Source organism: Mustela putorius, unplaced genomic scaffold, assembly GCF_011764305.1.
Source record: "Mustela putorius furo isolate JIRA1106 unplaced genomic scaffold, ASM1176430v1.1 tig00000827_pilon_pilon_pilon, whole genome shotgun sequence".
In the NCBI taxonomy this organism is placed as follows: Eukaryota; Metazoa; Chordata; class Mammalia; order Carnivora; family Mustelidae; genus Mustela; species Mustela putorius.
Genome location: NW_025421489.1, coordinates 7567063 through 7592450, shown reverse-complemented (window position 1 = coordinate 7592450; position 25388 = coordinate 7567063). Strand labels below are relative to the sequence as shown.

Genomic DNA, 25388 nt, shown 5'->3' with positions numbered 1-25388 from the left:
AAGTATACCAAAAAACATCAGTGAGAATTTGTAAAACCTGTGGAAAAAAATTTGTATGGAACCACAAAAGACCTCAGATGACCAAAGCAATCGCAAAAGAACAAAGCCAGAGGCATCTTACTTCCTGATTTTAAATTAGACTACAAAACTATCCTAATTAAAACAGGTTGGTACTGGCATAAAAAAATGACACATAGACCAATGGAATGGAATAAAGAACCCAGAAATAAAACACTATATATGGATCAACTAATATTTGATAGGGGGTTAAGGATACTTAATGGGGAAAGAATAGTCTCTTCTAAATGATGTTGGGAAAATTGACAGCCACGTGGAGAAATGAAATTGGACTCTTATCTTGTTCCACTAACAAAAATTAAACCTAAATGGATTAAAGACTTAAACATAAGACCTAGAGCCATAAAACTCATGGAGAAAGCATAGGGGAAAATCTCTGACAGTAATCTTGGCAACCTTTTTTTGGGGGGGGGGCATATGACACAAAAACCATAAGCAACAAAAGGAAATCAACAAGTGAGACTATACATCAAACCAAAAAACTTCTGCACAGCAAAAGAAACAATCAACAAAATGAAAAGCCATCTATAGAAAAGGGAGAATATTATCTACCTACTTGAAATAATTGATATTTAAAAAAAAATAATTTAAAACCATAGCAGTAAAGAACTTAAACTCCTTTTAAGTGCTTGTGGAACATTTAGTAACATAGACTATAGCCTGGGCCCAGTGGCAAGACTACAGGGAGGCAAATAACATGCTCTCACAGATACAGAATTCAAGGGGTCACTAAAAGCTTGTTATTATGGACCAAATTGTGTCCCCTTCAAACTTCAGATCTGGAAGCTCTAACTCCCAGTGTGACTATATTGGAGATAGTGTCTTAGGTAACTAAGATTATATAAGATCATTAGGGTATGGTCCTAATATGATAGGAAGGACTATGGCCTTGTCAGAAGAGGGGTTCACTCTCTCTCCCCTCCACCCCAACTCTCTCCCTCTCCCTCCCCATCACTCATGTCTTTGTCTCTCCCTGTCCCTCTGTCATGTGAGGACACAGTGAGAAGGTGGCCATGTACAAGCCAGGAAGAGGACCCTTATGAGAACCCAACCACACTAATAGCCTGATCTTTTATGTCCAGGCTCCAGAACTGTGAGAATATAAATTTTTGTTCCTTAAGCCATCCAATCTATGCTACTTTGTTATAGCAGCTTGAGAAGAGTAAGACAAGCACTAATTAAGATAAATAATATTTTAATACCACATAGTGAGAGCTCACGATTAATGAAAAAAATCAATGATGAACAAAATATAAAAATACTAAATGAAGATAGTATTACTGAATTTTCCAGTCTCCGATATGGCTTAGCAGTACTACGGGGGCTGCAGACAAACCTTAAGAATGTTAAAACAATTGAAATGGTAAAAAAAAAAAAAAGTCCTCTGAGCAAAATGAAATTAAACTACAAATCTGGGACATCCACAGTCATTTGAAAAGTAACTGTCACACATTTACATAAAACAGACTTTGAAGTTGCCAAGTATTTTGAACTGAAAGAAAATGAAAATATAACTTACTAAAATTTGTGTAACATAGCTAAAGCAGTGCTTAGAAAAAAAAGTAATTGATATAAAATTTTTATTAGGAAAGAAGAAAGCTCTCAAGCCAGTAAATTTAACTATCCATCTAACTAAAGTAGAAAAAGAAGAACATATAAAAGCTAAATCAAGCAGTGGGAAAATAATACATATAAAGATAATAAATAATGGAATTTTAGATGAGAAAATAATAGAGAAAATTACCAAAACCAAAAGCTGGTTCTTTGAAGAGGTAACTAAAATTGATAAGTTCTTGCTGGATTGGCCAAGAAAGAAAGAGAAAAGGCACACATTACCTAACTAGGAGAGAAATAGGACTAATACCAAAGACTCTATGGGTATTAACAGGATAATAGGAATAAGGAACTAACTACCAAAACTCTATGCACATAAATAAAACAATTTATGTGAAATGAACAAATTCCTTAAAAGTCATAAATGATCAAAAGCTATTCAAGAACAATGTGATAACTTGAGTAGTTTTATGCTTATTAAAGAAATATGACTCATAGTAAAAATCTTCCATTAGAGAAAACTTCAGGACAACACCTGAAGTGTCTCACCAGAAAACTCTATGAAATATTTAGGGGGAAACAACCCTACAAGTTTTATATATTCTATTCCAGAAAATATAAGTGAAGGTAATGCTTGTTCCCTTAGTCTATAAGGGCAGCTTTGTCCTACCGTGAAACCGAACAAGGATATTTTAAGAAATGAAAGCTACAGACCAATGTTTCTATCACAAAAGCTCTTTTAACAGCATATTAACAAATGGAATATGCCAGGAATGGCCAGCAATTCCTGTACCCACAGATGAAAAATTTCTCCAGACTTTGCTGTGAAAGAGAGGAGAAGACAAGGGGTCCCATGCTCAGAGGCGAAGACCTTTGCTCTTTTTGGCTCTCACTTTTATTGGTCCTTCAGGATACTCACAAATCCTCATCACTAGTTCTCAAGTGGGTGACGTGTGACAAGGGGCCTTATAGAAACTAGGTGGATCTGTTTACAGGAAAGATAAGAAACACTAATATGCTGCTAAACATAGCCTAAGGCAGGCTGTTTTGGCTAAGAAAGCTTCGGGAAGGCAACTCCTGAAGGCATTACAACCTTTCAACAGCTGACTGGCCTGCAGGCCTTGGCATTCCAAAGGCACATGGCTACTCTGAAACCTACTCCCGCCTCATGTTACATTTTAACAAGCCAGGTATTATAGTTGATTTCATTAACCCCAGTGGAAATCCAGTAACGTATTAGAAAGAGAATACATTAAAATCATCCAGGAGATGCAGAGTTGGTTCAATGTTTGGAAAGCGATCAGTGTAATGTACCTTGTTAACAGACAAAAGAAGAAAAGCACATGATGATCTTAGTAGATGCAGAAAAAGCATTTGACAAAATCAACATACAGCCATAATTAAAAACCTCAGCAAACGATAGACATCTGTAACCTAATAAAGGGCATAGACAAAGACCCAACAGCTAACATCATACCCATTATGAAAGAATGAATGCTTCACCTCTAAAACTGAGAAGCAGGCAGTGATGTCAACCCTTACCGCTTATATTCAATGACGTACTGGAAAGCCCAGCCAATGCAATAAGGCAAGACATATAAGTAAAGGCATACAGTTGGAACAGAAGAAATAAATCTATCCATATTTGCAGAAGATGACATTGTCTATGGATTAAAATCATAAAATGTATTTAAAAAGACTTCTAGAATTAGTAAATGAATTTATCATAATAATGATACAAAGTTGGTATAAAATCAATTGGATTTCTATATAATGGCAATGAATAATTGGAAACTGAAATTAGATAAATGAAATTTATAATACAATCAAAGTAAATTCTTACATATAAATCTAACAAAAAATATGCTGACTTCATCAAAATCAAAAGCTTCTGCACAGCAAAGGAAACAGTCAAGAAAACAAAAAGGCAACCCAGGGAATGGGAGAAGGTATTTGCAAATGACAGTACAGACAAAAGGTTGATATCCAGGCTCTATAATGAACTCCTCAAACTCAACACACACAAAACAGGCAATCATATAAAAAAAAAAATGGGCAGAGAGTATGAACAGAGACTTCTCCAATGAAGACATACAAATGGCTATCAGACACATGAAAAAATGTTCATCATCACTAGCCATCAGGGAAATTCAAATTAAAACCACATTGAGATATCACCTTACACCAGTTAGAATGGCCAAAATTAACAAGACAGGAAACAACATGTGTTGGAGGGGATGTGGAGAAAGGGGAGCCCTCTTTCACTGTTGGTGGAAATGCAGGTTGGTTCAGCCTCTTTGGAGAACAGTGTGGAGATTCCTCAAGAAATTAAAAATACAACTTCCCTATGACCCTGCAATTGCACTCCTGGGTATTTACCCCAAAGATATAGATGTAGCGAAAGAAGGGCCATCTGTACCCCAATGTTTATAGCAGCAATGGCCACGGTCGCCAAACTATGGAAAGAACCAAGATGTCCTTCAACGGACGAATGGATAAGGAAGATGTGGTCCATATACACTATGGAGTATTATGCCTCCATCAGAAAGGATGAATACTCAACTTTTGTAGCAACATGGATGGGACTGGAAGAGATTATGCTGAGTGAAATAAGTCAAGCAGAGAGAGTCAATTATCATATGGTTTCACTTATTTGTGGAGCATAACAAATAGCATGGAGGACAAGGGGTGTTAGAGAGGAGAAGGGAATTGGGGTAAATTGGAAGGGGAGGTGAACCATGAGAGACTATAGACTCTGAAAAACAATCTGAGGGTTTGAAGAGGTGGGGGGTGGGAGGTTGGGGTACCAGGTGGTGGGTATTAGAGAGGGCATGGATTGCATGGAGCACTGTGTGTGGTGAAAAAATAATGAACACTGTTATGCTGAAAATAAATAAATTTAATAAAACCTGATTTTAAAAAACAAAACAAAACAAATATGCTGGGTTTGAATTCTGAAAACTACCAAGTAATGATCAAAGACATCAAGAAGATCTGACTAAATAAATGGAGTATTGATTGAAAGATGATGGGTCTATGTTTGCCAAAATTCATAGAACTGGATAATCAAAAGTCTGACTTCATTTTCCATATGTAAGTTTAAACATTTAAAGAATAAATAGTAACTTTTAAAAGTTTAAACAATTCTGATGGTGACGAAGCTGCCACATAGAGTACTTAGTAGTAGTATCTTTTTTTAAAAGATTTTATTTATTTATATGACAGAGATCACAAGTAGGCAGAGAGGCAGGCAGAGAGAGAAAGGAAGAGAGGAGGAAGCAGACTCCCTGCAGAGCAGAGAGCCTGATATGGGGCTGGATCCCAGGACCCTGGGATCATGACCCAAGCTGAAGGCAGAGGCTTTAACCCACTGAGCCACCCAGGCACCCCAGTAGTAGTATCTTTAAAGAAAAAGTACAACTTTATTGTTGTGCTGTATGTATTTCTCTTCACTATAAAAATGTGAACAACTTTATAAATGTGCTTATGGTATAGGTATAGGTACCCTTATAGTTTCTGAACATTTTAGTTCAACTAAATTCTTTTTCTAACATTAGAGAAATCTTTTATATTATTCCCACACCTTCAAACAGTATCATTCTAATTACTGCCCTTTTCCAAAAAAATTCACTGCACATTCATTGAAAGAAGGATCTTTTTAGACTTTACCAAAGTAGCATGTATGAAAGAAAAGTCAAGCTTTGTGACTGTGAATAAATAGGTATGTGTTTAGCCACTGATTTTTGAATAAATTGCTTATTATAATTTTTATAAAAATGGCATGCTGTTGTGGTTCATAATCAGAATATTGTGAATATTCTTTGAATATTTTTATATTGGTTTGCCAGGATCTTGCCTTCATCTCATTTATGAGAGCCCCAAATACACAAAACCATCTTTTAATGAGAATTTGAATGGTGCATACATATTACCCAGTTAAATAACTAAGGAGCTAGTTACCTTTTTTGTCTTATTAGCTTCTAGCTACCTTTTAGGATCCAGTAACTGTTCCTTGAAATTCATTACTAATTTAAGAAAATTGACAAGGAGATTGTCTAAAGCCCCAGGAGTCAAAAGGAGATGCCAATTATAACTTCTACTCCGATGGCCTTGAGACTTTGACTTCATTCTGTACCATGTGAGAGAGAATCTGGCCAATTTTGCATAACCTGCTTGTACAAGATAAGATTTGAAGGAAATGTGTCTTCACTTATAGAGACCTTAAAATGGTTGACAAAGCTTCATCCTGATGAACACGTATCATGGATGAAAGATTTTAAAATCCCCAAAATAGTTTTCTGCAGCCAGATTGTGGTGTAATGTAACAGTGAGAAATAAAGAGGGTGGGGATATAGAGAAAATACCTATTAATATATAGATAGTTTTGAGCTCTGAGACTGAATGTACTAAAATAAAAAAAGGTACCCAGGAGATTAATTGATTGTCGACTCAGACCCCCATCTACTGTTTTTATGGTTATAAATTCCAGTTTGGGGGATGAAGGTAGAATAATGGTTGACACTGATGAAAGATATTGAATACCAATTGACACAAGTTACATTTTTAATATCTTATCATTTATATTTGACTATATTGCTATTTTTGTTTATAGTACTTTTGTGAGGTTTTTGTCTTGTATAAATAGTGAAAAATTAGAGATAATATACAACATTTAGTTGAACTATGGCCAATACTTAATTACTTAGCTCTAGGGGGCAGAAGATCTGCAGCTATTATGTGAATCTACAAAAATTACAGTTTTAATTGTTTCATGTTAATTGTTATTGTGTAATCTTAGCTTTGTTTATTCCTCACACTCCCTTATTGCATCTGCAGTTTTATTTTCAGTGGATCTTACATTCAAGAGACTTTGCATATTCATCATTTTTAAGCTCCCATGATAAGAAATCAGCTTACAGGGGCGCCTGGGTGGCTCAGTTGGTTGGACGACTGCCTTCGGCTCAGGTCATGGTCCCGGAGTCCCGGGATCGAGTCCCGCATCCGGCTCCCAGCTCCATGGGGAGTCTGCTTCTCCCTCTGACCTTCTCGCCTCTCATGCTCTCTCTCACTGTCTCGCTCTCAAATAAATAAATAAAAATTTAAAAAAAAAAAAGAAATCAGCTTACAGATGTTATTCATAAATCATTTTATAACCAATTGCTTCAATTTTATTCCAAATAAAAGTGTAAACAATTTATATACTATCTATAATATTTTCAAGAATTTTGTTGAATTGTTCTTAGGTCATGGGTTTATTCAGTCCTTACACAAGTATATAGAGAACACCTATTGTGCCAAGGGTTGTTTCAGACAAGGGGGAGATAGCAGTAAAAAACAAACAGCCATCCCTGTGTTCATGGAATTACATTTTAGTGAAAGAGAGAAATACAGTAAGTAAATAAAAACAGAATTTTATGTCAAGTGGTGATACGTGCCATGGAGAACAATAAACCAGAAAGCCAAGAAAAGAAGTGCCACAGATACAGGTAAGATGGAGTTTTAAATAGTGTAGTCAGGCATAGTACATGAAGAGCACATTTACGAGCAGAAGAATCCCCAAGGAGTTGAGGGAGTAAGCCATGTGTATTTTGGAAAGAAACATAAATGCAAAGGTCCTAATGCAAGAGTCGTCTTGGTTTGTATAAGGAAGATCATGGTAAGAGCTAATGCATTTGTTCATGAAGGACAGAAACCCATGTAATAATTTTGAGCGGAGGATACATGATCTAACAGACATATTTAAATGTCAGAAGAGGATAAGGAGGCAAAATAAAAGTTAGTGTAATCCAGAAAGCGTGATGCTCCCTTGAGTCAGAATTGGTAGTAGTAGCCGAGGTGGTAGGACATAGCGAGATTCTGGATGCTAGTTTACAGACAAAGCAAAGATTTGCTGATGGATATAGTGATGGGTGAGAGCAAGAGATGGGTCATGGATCCAGATTTCTTCCTGGAAGAGAATGGATGGAGTTTTCATGAGCTGAGATGGGAAGAAAAGCAGAGGATAAAGTCTGGGGAGACAGAAGCAGAAGTTTAGTTTTAGACCCATTTCTTTCTTTTTTTTTTTTTTTTTAAAGATTTATTTATTTATTTGACAGAGAGAGATTACAAGTAGGCAGAGAGGCAGGCAGAGAGAGAGAGGAGGAAGCAGGCTCCCTGCTGAGCAGAGAGCCCGATACGGGACTCGATCCCAGGACCCTGAGATCATGACCTGAGCCGAAGGCAGCGGCTTAACCCACTGAGCCACCCAGGCGCCCCTAGACCCATTTCTATCAAGATGAATGTTAGTTCTCCAAGTGAAAGGGCCAAGACAGGCACAGGATATATAAATATTGGAGTCCAGGGAAGCTGGGACTGAAAGATAATTTTATGGGTCGTTGGCATCTAGGAAGTGTTTTAAATATATGAAATGAGGTGATATTAACAAGATTGTGGGTGTAGAGAAGAGAAGAGATCCAAGGACTGAGCTCTGGGGCATTCTCATGTTACTTTGTGTAATGCAGAGGAAATGAGGAAAAACCAGCAAAGGAGACTGAGAATGAACAGCTAGTAATTGAAGAGGAAAACCAGGAGAGAATCGTGTATCAGAACCTAGCGAAGAAACGGTTTCAAGAAAGAGGGAGTGATCAAGTATATCCAATGTTACTGACATGTCAGGTGTGACAAGGAGGAAAAATTAAATATGGGATTTAGCAATATAGGTCATTCCTGATATATGCACTTTCAGTGGAGTGGTAAGGGTACAGAAAAGAAAAAAAAGTTCTGATATGCCCTACAATGTGAATGAACCTTGAAAACATTATGCTAAGTAAAAAAAGTTGAATGCAAAAGGCTAGATATTGTATGACTGTGTTTATGTGAAATGTCCAGAAAAGGCAAATCTATAGAGATGAAAAGAAGGTTGGTGGTTGTCAGAGCCTGAGAAGGAACAGAGAATGGGGAGTGACTTACAATGGGTATGGGTTTTATTTTGGAGGGATGAAAATGTTTTGGAAGTAGTGGTAATAATTGTACAATATTATAATTATAGAAAAGCCACTGAACTGTATACTTTAAAATGGTGAATTTTATGTTATGTGAATTTTAGCTTATTAAAAAAAAATCAAAATCCTCACTGGAATAGGCTCAAGAAAGGAATTGGGGAGAAGAACTGGTGTTGGAGTCCATGTAAATAGATAGAACTTAGCGAAGTTAGCTGGAGGGGGTTGTAGGGTCCGAGGGTTTTCTTTCCATGGGTGAAATTTTGGCCCCCTTGCGTACTGAAGTGAAAGAAAACCCGTAGATGTAAAGGAGGGGAGGAAATTGCTAGAATAATTCCTAAAACAGGAAAGAGGAGATGATTTTCTGAAGAAACATGGGCAGCAGTGCAGGGAGATGGGTGGTAGGACTTGGGAAGTTTTCTCCTGTTTCCTCTCATTCTCCCAATGAAATGTGAAGCAACATGATTATCTGAGAATGATGATGGGGAAGAAGGAATTGGAAGGGGAAGGAGGGGGTAAAGGATTTTGAATAGCTACCTAGGAGTGGCGGAAAAGGAAAGAAAAAAAAATGTGGTGGGATGGCCACATGCAACCAAGTGAGTAGTCACAGATACAAAGCCATTTCAGGCGGCGTGGTGGTGGGCTCTTGCGTGCTCACCTTCCATCACACAGATACAGGCTGGAGTAGGTCTTGAATTTCCTTCCTGGAGGTGTCAGCGTATCCACAGTGATGCCTTTGACTGGAAATGCTCGGGGCACCCACCTGCACCCATGTTGCTTGTGGTGAGCTCCTGCACTCATTTCTCCCACCCCCACCAGAGCCCATGTTGTGGCTGTCCCAGGCCTTGTGGTTCTTGTCAGGATTGTGGCTCAGGTATTTCGGGAGGAGAGCGTGAGAATTGTCTGGAAGTAGCAACAGGACTGGAAGGATACCTGGTCCACTCTCCAGCTCAGTGTTGGGAGGGTAGTGGAGGGAAAAACAGACACAATGAGAGAAGATGGCAGAGGCAGTAGTTCCAGGAGATCAGCTTCCAGCTAAAGAGGACAGTCTATCTTACAGTTGCCACCTGTTCCATTATGCTCCTCACCATAGGCTTTATGTTTCCACATTAGGCCGTGTTACTTCATGGATACATGGAAGATTTGGTTTGGGAGCTTGGTAGTCACCACAGGGATCTGATTAAAATGCAGAAGCACTAGCAGAGTTGTATTGTTCTCTCTGTCTCTGTCATTCTCAGTGTGTAATGGGGTTGGCCTGAGGGGAGACGCTGCCACAGAACAGAGTTGGGTGGAGAGTTCTTTCTAGAACAAATGCTAACATTTTAAAAAATACATGTGCCTTTCTAGATGCAATTAATCTCATTTCTTGCCAATTTTTAAATTTAACAGATGAAATTTTACCCTGTCCAGAAACATTGAATACGGAGCAGGAGCAGTGCCATCTAGATACAAGTCTCTGCAGTTTTGATTCTACAGATGAAGGACTGAGGGGTAAGTGTTAAATTGAGATGCCCACCATAATGGTAGGTAGCCACCCATGAGACTTGGAACCACTGGTAGTAATTCAGACCACTACTATTGATACTCACTTGGCAAACTTTGTTGACATTTATGTCCTAATTTAGCCAAAGTGTTATTGAAAGTCTGTGGTTTATTCAAAGCATGAAAGATACTAAATATGTCAATTTAAAGTGATGTTGCTCTGTAAAATAGTTCCATTAAAGACCATCTTTGAATTATATCCATTGTTTCTTCTTTAAAATTTCAGTGCGATTATGAATAGCAAATGATTTAAACTAACTTAGTTCTGTAAGATAGGTCAGGTTAGATACTATGTATGCCACTGAAAGCATTGTAACTGGAGCAGGGGTACAAGAAAAAGTGAAAACATCTTTTTACTTTTAAATGGTAATGGTTTTCCTTCGGGAGGGTGCCCATCTGGGTCAAGGAAGAACTTTTGAAAAACAGGTATGCTGATATAGTTCAAGGCTTGTTGAACCAAAATTTCTAGGTATGAATTAGAAAGTGTGTGTGCGTGCGGTGTGTGTGTGTGTATATGTGTGTGTGTGTGTTTGTGTGTGTGTGAAGCCTTGATTACAACTCATATGCTATGGCTAAGCAGCCACTCTAGTGACTTTTCCACGTCACGTCTCTGTAGTGTATCAGATCTGTGGATTGGAATTTGCTATGCGTGACTGGGCGTCTGAAACATCTGTTGGGCAAATTTCCTGGATCCGCACAAAAGCAAGAGAAATTCCTGCATTAGAATCTAGACCTCAGCAGGATCAAAAGAGTGATGAAGGTAGGAACTAAAAAAAAAAATACTCTTTATATATTTTTTTCAGAATTGTGATTTATTGTGAGTGGTATTAAAACATTTCATCAGGGATCCTGATGAAGATACTGAGTATATTTTCTTGAAACTATATTTACCATACATAGTGAAAGTAAAAAAAATTAAAAACCTTATTATCAATAATGTAAAGGAAGAATTATACTAGGTAAACTATTTTAATTTTGTAAATTTTATTATTTTCTTATCATCAGGAGATAATAGATTTTGTGGGAACCAATAGGAAAGGTATTAAAAGGCTTCTATCAAAATGTATTTGCTCCCCCTTTCACTAGTGTCGATAAGTTTCTTTTTCATCTAATATTAAGTTTGTGTTTCTGTTTATTGTTCTTTCCACTGTTTTTCTTTCTTTTTTTTTTTTTGAGGAGGCATATTGTTAGTCTTTTCTTAAAGTAGTAATTTAAGATGTTACTTAATTTAAGATTTTGCAGGAAGCAATAGCTGTTTTTTTCTTCTTCCATGTAGATTTTACTTTCTCCATAGTTTTGCCTTTTCTGGAATGTCATATAGTTGGCATTATACAATAGGTAGCCTTTTTAGATTGACTTCCTTCATTTAGTAATATGCATTTAAGATTCCTCCATGTCGTTTCATGGCTTGATAGCTTATTTCTTTTTCATAGTGAATCATATTCCATTACTTGGATGTGCCAGACGTTATTCACCTACTGAAGGACATCTTAGTTGCTTCCAAGTGTTTTGCAATTATGAATAAAGATGCCATAAACATCTATGTGAAGGTTTTTGTATAGACCTAAGTTTTCACCTCTTTTGGGTAAATGCCAAGGACCATGATTGCTGGATCATGTAGTAGGAATATATTTGGTTTTGTAAGAAACTACCAAGCTGTCTCCCAAAGTAAAGGTACCATTTTTTATTGCCATCAACAATGAATGAGAGGTCTTATTGCTTTCCATCCTCTCCAGCATTTGGCAATGTCAGTGTCCTGGATTCTGGCCATGCTAATGGGTGTGTAGTGGTATCTCCTTGCTTCAGTTTGCATTTCCCTAACGCCTTATGCTTTTCATATGCTTACTTGCCATCCATATGTCTTCTTTGGTGAGGAGTTTGTTAAGGTCTTCGGTTTTTGGTCTTTTATCTTTTATTATTTTCTTTCTTTCTTTCTTTCTTCCTTTTTTTTTTTTTTTTTTTTTTTTTAGATTTTAGTTATTTGTTTGAGAGAGAGAGGGAACACAAGCAGGGGGAGAGGCAGAGGGAGAGGCAGGCTGCCCTGCTGAACCTGGAGCCCGATGCAGGGCTTAATCCCAGGACCCCAGGATCATGACCTGGGCTGAAGGCAGATGCTTAACCAACTGAGCCACCCAGTCACCCCTATCATTTTCTTTATTCACCATTGTTTCTTTTATTTCATGCCCTTGATTTCTTTTCCTTCTTGAAAAGCTTCACTTACTAATTGTCCTTTAATTTAGAAAAGATCTGTGGTGATGGGCTTGCTTAAGGTTTATGTTATAAACTTAGAATATTTTTAATGACCTCACTCCTAAATAATAATCAATCAGGTCAGACGGTTTTCTAAAGAAAGTCTGTATATTCTATTTCTAAGCACATGGAGATGGTTCTTTATTTCCTGATATCTACAGTAGTCATTGGGAAGTCTGAACTCATCTAATTGTTTTTCAGTTTTATGCAGATTTAAAAAAATGTTTATCTCTAATGTTTGAAAATGTCACTATAATGAGTACAGATCATGAATATATTTTTAATTAAATTTTTCAATGCTCAGAATATATGCATTTCATCACTTGTGGAAATGGTATGTTACACTTTTCTAATAATTCTCGTTGAGTCCCTCTGTTCTTATCTTCTTGAGTGCCTATTAAATATAGGTCCTGGGGGCCCGTGTGTTAGTGTTTTCTATTTGTTGGCCTTGTTCTTTGTTCTTATTTTTGTCTTCCACTTCTGTTATGCCTTTGTAGTTTTAAATGAAATTTTATACACTTCTTTTTTATTTCCTGTTTTAGTATTTCAATTATACTTCCTTTCTCACCCTTTATTTAGTGCTTGCTCTGAATTTGTGAACTTCATTTACAACTGATCGAATTCCACTTTCAAATAGTTTCATACTTCTTCATGTAATGCAAGTATCTTATAATAACAGAATATTCCCAATTCCTCCCTCCTGGCCCTTGCATCATTGTTGACATTCATTTCACTTATTTGCAAATTATAATCATCAAATGCATTGTGGCTGTTACTATTTTGAACAAACTATGCTCTTTTAGATCAATTAAGGAAACTATAAATTAAAGATTTTGCTAAAACTTAGCAACTGATGTGTTTTATTTATTGCTTTCCTAGTACTGTTCCTTCCTTTATTTAGATCTGAGGTTCTGACAGATATCATTTTCCTTTTCTTTGAAGAATTTCTTCTGACGTTCCTTAAATTCAAAGCCATTGTTTCCTTGTTTATTTTCTGTTTAGATAATCTGTCCATTGATGTAAGTGGGGGGTTTAAAGTCCCCTACTATTGGGCGCCTGGGTGGCTCAGTGGGTTAAGCCGCTGCCTTCGGCTCAGGTCATGATCTCAGAGTCCTGGGATCGAGTCCCGCATCGGGCTCTCTGCTCAGCGGAGAGCCTGCTTCCCTCTCTCTCTCTCTGCCTGCCTCTCCATCTACTTGTGATTTCTCTCTGTCAAATAAATAAATAAAATATTTAAAAAAAAAAATAAAGTCCCCTACTATTATTGTATTATTATCAATTAGTTCATGTTTGTTATTGTTTTATGTATTTGAGCGCTTCCAAGTTGGGTGCATAAATATTTACAATTGTCACATCTTCTTGTTGGGTTGTCCTTCTTATTATGATATGGTGCCCATCTTCATCTTTTGTTATAGTATTTGGTTTAAAGTCTAGTTTGTCTGGGGGCCTGAGTGGCTCAATCAGTGGAATATCTGATTTTTGGTTTTAGCTCAGGTCATGATCTCAGGGTCATGAGATGAAGCCCCATGTCCGGCTTCACAGTTAGTGCAGAGTCTGCTTGTGATTCTCTCCCTCTAGCACTGCCCCTCCCCCTGCTTGCATGCTTTCCTTCTCTCTCTAAAATAAATAAGTAAATCTTTAAAAAAAAATAAAATCTAGTTTGTCTAATATATGTATTACTACTCCTGCTTTATTTTGGCATCCATTTTCATGGTAAATGTTTGTCCATCCCTTTACTTTAGGTCTAAAATAAATCGCTTTTAGGCAGCATATAGATAGGTCTTAATTTTTTTCCCTTTCTGACAATCTATGTCTTCCTAATGGAGCATTTAGTCCATTTACATTCAAAGTAATTATTTAAAGATCTGTATTTATTGACATTTTATTACTGTTATATTGTTGCTTCTGGAGATTTTCCCTGATCCTTTCTTATTTTTGTCCCTTTTGGTCTCTCTTTTGTACTCAAAGATTCCTGTTTAATATTTCTTGCAGGGTAGTTTTAGTGGTCACAGACTTCTTTAGTTTTTGTTTGTGAGCGAAACTCTTTATCTCTCTTTTTAAATTTTTTAAAAATTAAATTAATTTTTTTTTCAGTATTCCAAAATTCATTGTTTATGCTATTCTAAAGGAGAGCCTTGGCAGCAGATTTTTCCCATTCAGCACGTTGAATATGTCATGCCTCTTTCTTCCAGCTTGCAGTTTCTATTGAGAAATCTCTACCTAGCCTTATGGGTTTTCCTTTGTAAGTTAAGGACTTCTTTTAAGATTTTTTTCTTTATTACTATATTTTAAAAATTTAATTATAATATATTTTGGTATTGAACTATTTTAAAAATTTGATTACAATATATTTTGGTGTGGGACTATTTTGTTGATTTTGCTGGGAATTCTCAATGCCTCCTGGATCTGGATATCTGTTTTGTTCCCCAGACTAGGGAAGTTTTTTACTATTACTTCTTAAAAATTCCTTCCCCCCTTTCAGTCTTCGATTCTTCCAAGACTCCTAAATTCTGAGTGTTATTGTGAATGATGGAGTCATTGCGTTCCCTACGTCTATTTTTCTGTTGCATAATTCTTCCTCTCTTTTGTTCAGCTTCATTATTTTCCATTATTTTGCCTTCTATAGTACTAATTCATTTCTCTGCTTCTTCTAGCCTGCTGTTCAAGTCTGTTTCCAATCTCATTTATTGCATTCTTCATCTCTGATTCTTTTTTAACTCCTCTCCCCCTTTGTTAAGGGTCTCACTAATGTCTTTTATTTTTTGCTCAAGCACAATGAGTATCCTTCTGATTGTTGTTTTAAATTCTTCGTCAGGTCTGTTACTTATATCTGCTTCACTTATATTTCTGGCTGTGGCCTTATTTTATTCTTTCATTTGGGATTAATTCCTCCATCTTGGCATTTTGTCTAACTCTCTGCCTTCTTCTCTGTGTTAGAAAAGCCAGTTATGACTCCTCTTGAATCTAATGACCATGAAGAAGAGGTCATGTAGTGTCAAGGTCCTGGGACTTCAAGGAGTATCTCTGGAATGTCCTGAATGCACTCCACTGTTGTGTTCTTGTTGATCTATCCTTCAGGCCAGTCATCTGTAGAGTCTCTTGTTGTCTGCTGTGAGCAGTGTTTGGTTCCTGGCCTGAATGTGACAAGTTTTAACTAGAAGTGCTCAGGTCTGTTTGTGAGACCTGACACCACTTTCACCAGAATGGAGACCCTGAAGAACTCTCTGGCAAGGAGACATGATGTGAGCAGGGGTTTGTGCTCATGTTATGAGGAAAGAGCTCCTGTGTTAGGACTGAGGCATGCTTGACTGAGAAGAGTAGTTCTGTCAGAGTTCGGGGGTATGAAGCTTAGTGTAAGCAAATTAGGTAGCTAATGTTGGTGTTATCCTGCTTCCCTTGGGTGGGCTCTGTGTTTATGCTGGCGCATAAACACAGGAGTGGCGCTAGCCAACTCCTTTGTTTCTGGAGAGGCATCTCTGTGAACTCTGCCTTTCAGGTCTGTGCTCTGAGAAGAGCGAATGTAGGTCAGTGCTTCTGTACTGTTTTCCCTTAGGTTGTTTGCCTGTCTTTTCTCCAGAAGTAGTGTGGTGACCTCTGGGCTCTATCCCAGCCAAGCTCATTGACCTTTAAAATTTCAGACTTTAAGCCCTCCTAGGTGCAAGAACTCATAATCTTCAGCTCCTCTTCATTTCCAAGCCAACGACTTTGGGGAAACTTTCTCTTTGTGCATTACCCTGTGTGCTCTTCTATCTCTTGCCCTTCTCAGTGACCATGGCTCCTTCCCCTCTGCAATACCCACCAACCATTTCTGCTCTCAACCACATCTCCACACTTTCTACCTTCTTCAGTGTGGCCTTTTCTCTCCCTTTAGTTGTGGGGTTTGTTCTGTCAGTCTTTGGCTCAGTTTCTGGGGTATTTATAGTAATTTGATAGTTATCTAGTTGTGTTCCTGGGACAAGGTAAACCTAGGGTCCTCCTACACTGCTGCCGTCTTTCTTTCCTAACATTACTTACAAAACAGGTCTGTTGGCTACAAATTATCTCAATTTTCATTTGTCTGAGAAAGTGTTTATTTCTTCTTCATTTTTAAAAGGTTCTATTTATTTTAGAGAGACATAGAGAGTGCACACGTGAATGTGGGGGGGAGGCAGAGGGCAAGGGAGAGAGAGAGAGAATCTCAAACTGACTCTGAAGTGAGCATGGAGCCCTGTGTGGGGCTTGATCTCATGATCCTGAGATCATGATCTAAGCTGAAATCAAGAGTTGGACCCTATTAAAGGCAATCTTCATTTCTGTTATAGTGTTTTGTTTTGGTCTCTAGTATTTTTTATTCTTTTTTAGAATTTCCATCTCTCTGACTACATCTTCCATCTCTCTGACTACATCATCTATCTTTTTTTGCATGTTTCTACTTTTTTTCCATTAGAGCTCTTAACTTATTAATTATAGTTGTTTTAAATGTTTAGTCTGATAATTTCAACATTCCTGCCATATCTGGGTCTTGTTCTGATACTTACTCTTTCTCCTCAAACCCTATTTTTTTTTTTTTTTTTGGCCTTTCAGTGTGCTGTCTAATGTTTTGTTGAAAGCCAGACATGAAGTGCTATATTAAGGGAATTAAGGTCAATAAATATTTAGCATGACCTATTATTTTTATGTAGCTAGAGATTAGACTCTACTTTTTGCCACAGCTGTAGATGTTTGAGGCTAGAATGTCATCTGGTATCCTTGTTTTTGTCTTACCTGTTGTCTTTGGGTTTCCCTAAAGACATCTTAAATTAGGTGTGAGACCTACAGTTCTTTGGATCATATTATCCTATTATTATACAGGACCCCCTTTGACTAATAACAATACTAATTTAGGGTTTCATCTTTGTGATAATCCATGGAATTTTGCACATCCTATCACTTAGTCATAGCGCAAGGTAGTGTCTGTTGGTATATGTTCCGCCTCAGTTTCTGAGCAGGATTCCCCAACTCTAATCTTTGACTTCATTGAGAAAGTTTTTTCCTCCAGCTTTTGTTTGCAGCATTCAAGTTAGTCAGAATCTAAGCTACCACAGCTTGGGGCTGATCTCAAAGTTCCAGAGTTCTTTGGTGTCAGCCTTTGGTATAATTGGTATAATTGTTCTTTACTTAATTATTGAGATATTTTATGTTGAAATTGAGCTGTCTCAGCTTTTGTAAAAATATGTCTTTAGCTTATTTATCATTTCTTTGTGTATAAGTTAGATGCAAAGTGTTAACTTAAAATTGTATTTTGCCTAAAAGTCTTCCATTTTGCAGCAAATAAGAGTTTTATCTAATTTAAATTCATAGTTTTAAGAAACTATAGGAATATTCACTAACTTACACAGAAATAACACATTGGAAACCATTATTGAAAAGCTATAAGAGCATAGAAATATCTTTGTATCTCTTCATTGTATATATCACTAAATTTAAAAATAATACAAATTGGTTTTAAGTATCAGATGGGATAAAATTGATTGACAATATTTTTATGTAGTACAAAATCCATACCTGCAGTTTAATGGAACTGTGGTATCTGATACTTCCATGTGGTTGAGTAAGAAAGAAGGCTGTTTATATTCCCTTAAACTAAAAAGATTATTCTACAACTAAGAAGTAGAAAAAATAAGAGGGGAAGTAATTCTGGGAAGAAAGGTGAGGAATTCTTGGTTAAAAAAAGATTGCAGTGTGACATTTAAAAGAAAATGATAATTTTGTAGCACGAGATTTTTATATCAGTCGATATCTTTTTAAAAGAATATTGAATTGAAATTTCCTAATTTCAGGAACTAGGAGCAGATTTCAGTGCATTTAAAAATCACATATAGAAATGAAAGCCTATAATTTGTAGTTGACACAATCATTTTAAAACATCGTATCCCTAAAAATAATGGATAAATAAATAAGTGAATAAAACATCCTATCCCTTTAAGTAAAATATTTGTCTTCCAAGCCTGATTTTGAAAAGTCCACAAAGCAATGATTTTGTTCAAACAGAAAGCAGCTCATTTTTTCCTAAATTGCTCCCTTTTCCTTTATTTTTCAGGTTACTATATCTGGTTAGGAGCTAAGGATGCTTCTACTCTTAACCAGTTAGACAGCAAAGCCTATTTAAATAGCTCTCTGTGTCACTGCCTGGGCAAGAGCTGCCATCTTCAATTCTATTATTCCATGGAAAACAGTGTTCTGAGAGTAGGACTATACAATAATAAGGTGAGAAGAAACTTACATTTATCTCAAATTCATTTAATAAGTGAAATTTCTATTTGGCAACTTGCGTTTCTATTTCTCATTTGTGTGTAGGCTTTAGGTATTCTTTAACTTGACTTTATTTAGTATACCTTTGAAAAGAAATATTAAGAACCTGATTTAAGACCTACTGTGATGTAGGTGTGCCTGGGTGGCTCACTTGGCTAAATGTCCTACTCTTGATCTCAACTCAGGACTTGATCTCAGGTTGTGAGTTCAATACCAGTGTTTGGCTCCATGATGAGAATGGAGCCTATTAAAAAAACAAACAAACAAACAAAAAAACAACCATCATATAGAAAATATAATGTGATAATTTGTATAATATTATTTTACAAAATCATTAAAAATTCATGAAAGTATATTAAAGAAACTATAGGTCGAATAAAAATGAGATATTTGAGATTCTGAATTATGGGCTCATATTGACTTTCTGATGGGATCTGTTTTGGATTTTAGGTCCATATATCACTAGATCTATAATTATGATGGAAACAAATTACTTGTTATGGTACCAACAGATACAATTTTAGAGACTGGTAATTACTGATTAAATACAAACAAATGAGTCATTGGAATGGGCAAAAATGGCTCACTGGGTTGAATGAAAGTTGCAGTGGTTATGCTAGCAAATAAAACAAATCTAAGCTTTTTTTTTTTTATTTTATATACCTAACTTTAACTGAAAACAATCCTCCACAAGTGGAAAAATATCAGAGGCACTTTGAGAATTTCTATTGTGAAGAAAATTTATTAATAGATGGAATTTTTTAAAAATCACAGGCATAAATAGTGGTCATTCTAGCAATGGGAAACATTTGACTATAATTGCAGGAATTCTGAAAGGAAAAAGGAAGATAGTAAAAATATCCACGTCAGATTCTTTTGGCTTCAGATGCTTTGAATAAATCAAGTTGACACTTCCTCCTCATATTGGCCAGATTCATTTTCCCACAAAAGTTTATTTACCATCTATTCTTATCAAGTATCACAGACCATCTGTCAATAACATTTTCTTCTGTTTTGTTTGCTTCTGAAGTCTGAAGTGCAATCATAATTAATCCTTAGATATGACCTAGTAGCTGCCTATTACTGGGAGAATTGAAAATTCAAAAGGGATTCTCTATTTTTTTTCCTGGTTCTATCACATCACTGTTCTCTTTTTCTTTTGTATCATTTTCTTCATGCCCAGTCTTTTTTCTTCTACCTCTTCTTTTCCAAAACATTCACAGTGTTCTAAAGCATGAAATTAGAAGAATAGGCTCATTTGATGGCCTAATATAATTTGTTTGTTTTTATGGATGAGATACAATTTCTATCATTCTATAAGTATGTTATATTTTGGTGACATTTTTATGGTAGCATTTGACAGTAGAATAATTTTGTTGAGTTTATGTTACAGTTAAAGGTGCTTTAAAAAATGTATGGCCCTGCGTGACTAGGTGGCTCAGTCAGTTAAGCATCAGCCTTTGGCTCAGGTCATAATCCCAGAGTGCTGGGATTGAGTGCCGCATCAGGCTTCCTGATCAGTGGGGAGTCTGCTTCTCCCTCTACCCTTCTCCACCCTGCTTGTGCTCGTGTTCTCTTTTTCTCTCTCAAACGAATAAATAAAGTCTTTAAAAAAATATATGTTCCTATGATAGTGCTTTTCACATGACAGGTAATTACTATTCACTGAATGTTGAATGAGTTATCTTAAATTTGAGTAGAAATTTGTTCAATATGGCTCCCAATCCTAAAAATTATTTTGATCTATCCTGAACATCAGTGATGGATTATAAACTTTGGGACTATATAAGAAAAGATTATAAACAAATTGACTCCAGACACCACATCATATAATACGAATAGAATTATCAGAGCTCCATCTCCCACATTATAAGAAAAGAAGTTAGTCATGGAGAACTGACCTAATGTATTAATTAGAACCGGTGGGGGCATACATCTCAGAGCACTGAGCGATGTTTTGTTTATTAGTTTACCCAGTATTCTGCAAGGCAATCTCCTGTTTTTTCTTTCATACTATTGGCTCTGATCTCTACATATAATGTATAACATACTGGTCACTAATGGAAAACCTGAATCAAAATACATTTAAGTTTTAAGCTCATGTTTTATCACAAAGTTAAAAAGGACTCCAAACCTATCGTTTAAAAAATTAGCACTTCATGAAATGATCATTTAAATCTTCCATGAATAGAATGTAGACAACAACCCTTAGGATATGTGCAGGTAAATCAAGGAATACCTAGGAAAGATGGTGAAGGTAGTTTTTTCTATATTTTCAGAGGACATCAGACCTTAAGAAGTAGATAACACAGGTAAAAGACAAGTTGTTAAATAAAAAGTTGACTCTGTTAGGATCAGCTTAAGTGTGTAGCGGTTCTAGTTTGTACCATATCACCGTCCTTGAGATTAGGTCTCTATCTTCTATAAAATAATAATCTTAGCAACAGCCTATCCTTTATCCTGAAGAGAGTTTCCACGTCAGTGAGCCAAAGATAGCGAGGTGCCCAGCTTGTGGTATCTTTTAGATATTTTAAAAATTGCCGGTGACAAATAGGAAGAACACATAGCTGGGGCAGGGAAGAAAATGCCTTAGAACGTATCTTTTCTCATATGATACTGTTTTATTTATTTATTTATTTATTTATCCATTTTTAGATTTTTAAAAATTTATTTGACAGACAGAGATCACAAGCAGTCAGAGAGGTAGACAGGGGCAGGGTTTCGGGGAGCAGGCACCCTGCCAAGCAGAGAGCTTGATGTGGGGCTTGATCCCAGGATGCTGAGATCATGACCTGAGCCGAAGGCAGAGGCTTACCCCACTGAGCCAGGCACCCCGATACAGTTTATAAAAAGGAAAGCCCATCATAAGCTATCCTCGAAGGAAAAGTCTTTGCTAAAGTACATGTTCCTGTTCCTGCATTTAATCAAAAGTAGTTAATTTGTTTTAATTTATTTATTTGAGAGAGAGAGAGGGAGAGAGCAGAGTGAGCAGAGCAAGTGAGAGAGTATATAAGTAGGGGGAGGGGCAAAGGGAGAAGCAGAAACAGACTCCCTGCTGAGTAGGGAGCCTGATGCAGGGCTCCATCCTAGAACCCTGGGAGCATGACCTGGACAAACGGCAGGTGCTTAACCAAGACTGAGCCACCCAGGCACCCCTCAAAAATAGTTTTAAAAGAACAAAAAAGGGTGCCTGGGTGGCTTAGTGGGTTAAGCCGCTGCCTTCGGCTCAGGTCATGATCTCAGCGTCCTGGGATCGAGTCCTGCATCGGGCTCGCTGCTCAGCAGGGAGCCTGCTTCCTCCTCTCTCTCTGCCTGCCTCTCTGCCTACTTGTGATCTCTCTCTATCAAATAAATAAATAAAATCTTTAAAAAAAATAAAAGAACAAAAAAATAAGCTGGAAATTGGGACCTTTGATTTCTTCACTGGCAGAGGGAAGGATAAGCTCAGGTCTCTTAGGAGATAGAACAATTCTTTCCTTAAAAGGTAAAATGGCATTATTGATGCTAGTCTAGGGGAGTAAAGATACTTAAAAAAATTGATTGATTGATTGATTGATTATAAGATAATAGAAAATTAAAACATCACTTGAAAGTTTTTTCTGAGCCGAGGGTTTCTTTCTTACATAGATACCTGTTGAAAGTAACTAGGTAAGAAGAGTCTGAGAGTTAGGACAGAATAAAATAAAAGCTGCTTTTATTTAGTTGAAGTAAACTCTTTTTCTTTTTTATTACTTGTGTTGTCAGACAGGAAACTGTGATAGAAAAGATCTGTATTTCATAACATACCATTAACTTAGAGTACAAAAAGCCATTTAAATTTAGAAAAAATTCTGCTCACTTTTCAAAAAAATGTAAACACATTCTTCTTCGGGTAGAGTAGAGGGGAATTAACTAGTCATTGTGAAAAAAGAGCACAAATTCTCTTAAGTTATTTTCGTAAGATGGAAAGTGAAGGGATATGATGAATGAAACTTGCCAAGCGTGTCACTTAAAGCGTCTGTGCAAGAGATAAGTGTCTCGAGGCTAAATAGTTGAAGTTGCATAGGAAATTATTCCAAGAAAAATTAGTTGTGTGTCCCAACTGTGTATAACTCCACTTCCTCCTGAAGTGACCCAGAAGCTCTCAGCTGAAAATACGTCTACCATGGACGTTTCACTCTCTTGTCGAAGTCTTAACAGTTGATATGAAGAAGTAATAAAATGAAGTACATTTTAATGGGTTTAGACTATCTTCTGAAATATTTAAGACTTGGAAATTGGAGTAGACATCAGAGGGTAAAGGACTAAGTTGGGAATAGATTCATTTTTAGAAAATGTTGGTTATGAATGAAATAAGAGAAGCTGAGGGGAGATTGATGCTTGCGAGAGTCTGAAAAAAGTCCAAGTGTCATGTGTCATTTGAATTACAGTGAGATGTCACCTTCCAGTGCTGTCTTCTATCCTACAGTAGAAGGAGGGCACAGTCTCAGAGCTCAACCTGAGACATATTTATGCCAGGTTGAGTCTCAGAGCTCAACCTGAGACATATTTATGCCAGGTTGCATTTTCGCTATACTGATACACAAAAAAAATGAATGCATCCGTTGGGTAAATATTACAAATAATCTGGGCTGTCTTTACCAAGGAATTGTCAAATGAACTTATATGTTTGGTAGAATCTAAAGAATTTATTATTTCAGAGCATAAAAGCATGGACATAGATCATAAAGCACAATAAAATAGGTAAAACTTTGGACTACATTATGGAATTTTATTAAATATCTTACCTTATAGTGTATAGTGGAAACATAATTTTGCATACACTTTGCCACCTGGAAAATGATCATTTCACAGATGCATGACATAGCAAACTCTAGACGGCACAAAAAGGTCTGATAGAATGACAAGAGAGTCAAGTAGAAATATAATCTCCAGAAAATAACTGTATTGTTTGGAACTTGGAATGAATTCTCCCATAGGGAAAAAAAAGTATGTCAATTTATTGAGATTGTGCAGAAAAATATACCTGATAACATTGTTTTTTTAAACTTCCATATTAAGTGTTTGCCTGTCATTTCTTTTCTAATGTCTTGGCAATATAATAAAACGTAGTAATATTATTGGGACTAACATTAAAGTAGCTGGCAGTATGAATTCCTATTTAAATTTGTATTTTTGAAGTACTTTATTTAAAATTCTTTTTAAGGGGCATCTGGGTGGCTCAGTGGGTTAAAGCCTCTGCCTTAGGCTCAGGTCATGATTCCAGGGGTTTTGGGATCTAGCCTGCATCTGGCTCCCCTCAGCAGGGAGCCGGCTTCCTCCTCTCTCTTTCTCTGCCTGCCTCTCTGCCTACTTCTGATCTCTGTCTGTCAAATAAATAAATACAAATCTTAAAAAAAAAAATCTTTTTAAATGTTTGTTCTGTCCTTACTTGCCATCATAAAAAAATGAACAGATTTATTATATAGATATGCTTCATTTCCTTATTTTTTTTTTAAAGACTGTTTTTAGGGTTGAGCCTCTGCCTTTGGCTCAGGCATGATCTCAGGGTCCTGGGATGGAGCTCCAAATCAGGCTCCCTGCTCGGTGGGGAGCCTGCTTCCCCCTCTCTCTCTTTGCCTGCCTCTCTGCCTGCTTGTGATCTCTCTCTCTGTCAAGTAAATAAATAAAATCTTAAAATAAAAAATAGACTGTTTTTATAGAGAAGTTTTAGGTTCCTAGCAAAATTAGGGGGCAAGTACAGAGATTTCCCATTTTCCTCCTGTCCCCACACATGCAGCGCCTCCCCATTACCAGTCCTCCCTGAGAGCGGTACCTTTGTGATAAATGATGAACCAGAATTGACATGTCATTATCACTGAAAGTCCATAGTTTACATTAGGGCTCTGGCTTGGTGTTGCACGTCCCACGCATTTGGACAAACGTTTAATGACATATGTCCACCCTATGTTATCGTACAGAGTATTTTCACTGCCCTAAATATCCTCTAGGCTCTGCCTTTTCTTCCTTCCCTCCCTCCATTTTATTGTTCCTTTAAAAAAGGTCATATACCTTTTTACCAATACTTTAGGCTTCCTGGTACTTGGTGTGGTGCAGGTAGGGTAAACTCTACTGAAATGTAATTGAGAGAGTACATATGGAACCATGAGGGTAGGATTTGGGGAATGACTAATGTCGTTTCATTTGAATCGAAGGAAGAAGAAGTATTTTGGATACACAACACATCAACTGATGGAAAATGGGTGAAAGCAGAGGTGTTAATACCAGAAAGCCTGAAGACGTTTAAGGTACACAATGGAAAAACAAGTATTCTTTTTTTTTTTTTAAAGATTTTATTTATTTATTTGACAGAGAGATTATAAGTAGGCAGAGAGGCAGGCAGAGAGAGAGAGGAGGAAGCAGGCTCCTTGCTGAGCAGAGAGCCCGATGCAGGACTCGATCCCAGGACCCTGAGATCATGACCTGAGCCAAGGCAGCAGCTTAACCCACTGAGCCACCCAGGCTCCCACAAGTATTCTTTTATATCATAAGTTACACTGGTAGCTTTGCAGTAGTGAATTTTATCACCCATTGCTAAATTTAAGTTAGGACTTAGATTAAGGATGTAGATTTGTGTATTTGGAGAGAACAATTGCCTACTTCCTTTCATTGTACTTAGCCTTTCCCCTGCCCCGTTACTCCTGTATAAAGCTTCTTCATTGTACATGTACATGTACATGTACATCTACCCTCTCTAAC

At 36.9% G+C, this 25388-nt stretch overlaps 1 protein-coding gene across 1 annotated transcript in view; it reads left to right on the top strand.

Annotated features, from left to right (window-relative positions):
• MALRD1 (MAM and LDL receptor class A domain containing 1) overlaps nt 1–25388 on the top strand; it is a 753919-nt gene that overhangs the window by 36563 nt on the left and 691968 nt on the right. Inside the window, 4 exon segments of the mRNA XM_013058904.2 lie at nt 9999–10100; nt 10768–10911; nt 18460–18626; nt 24845–24937. Coding sequence (XP_012914358.2) covers nt 9999–10100; nt 10768–10911; nt 18460–18626; nt 24845–24937 — 506 coding nt within the window.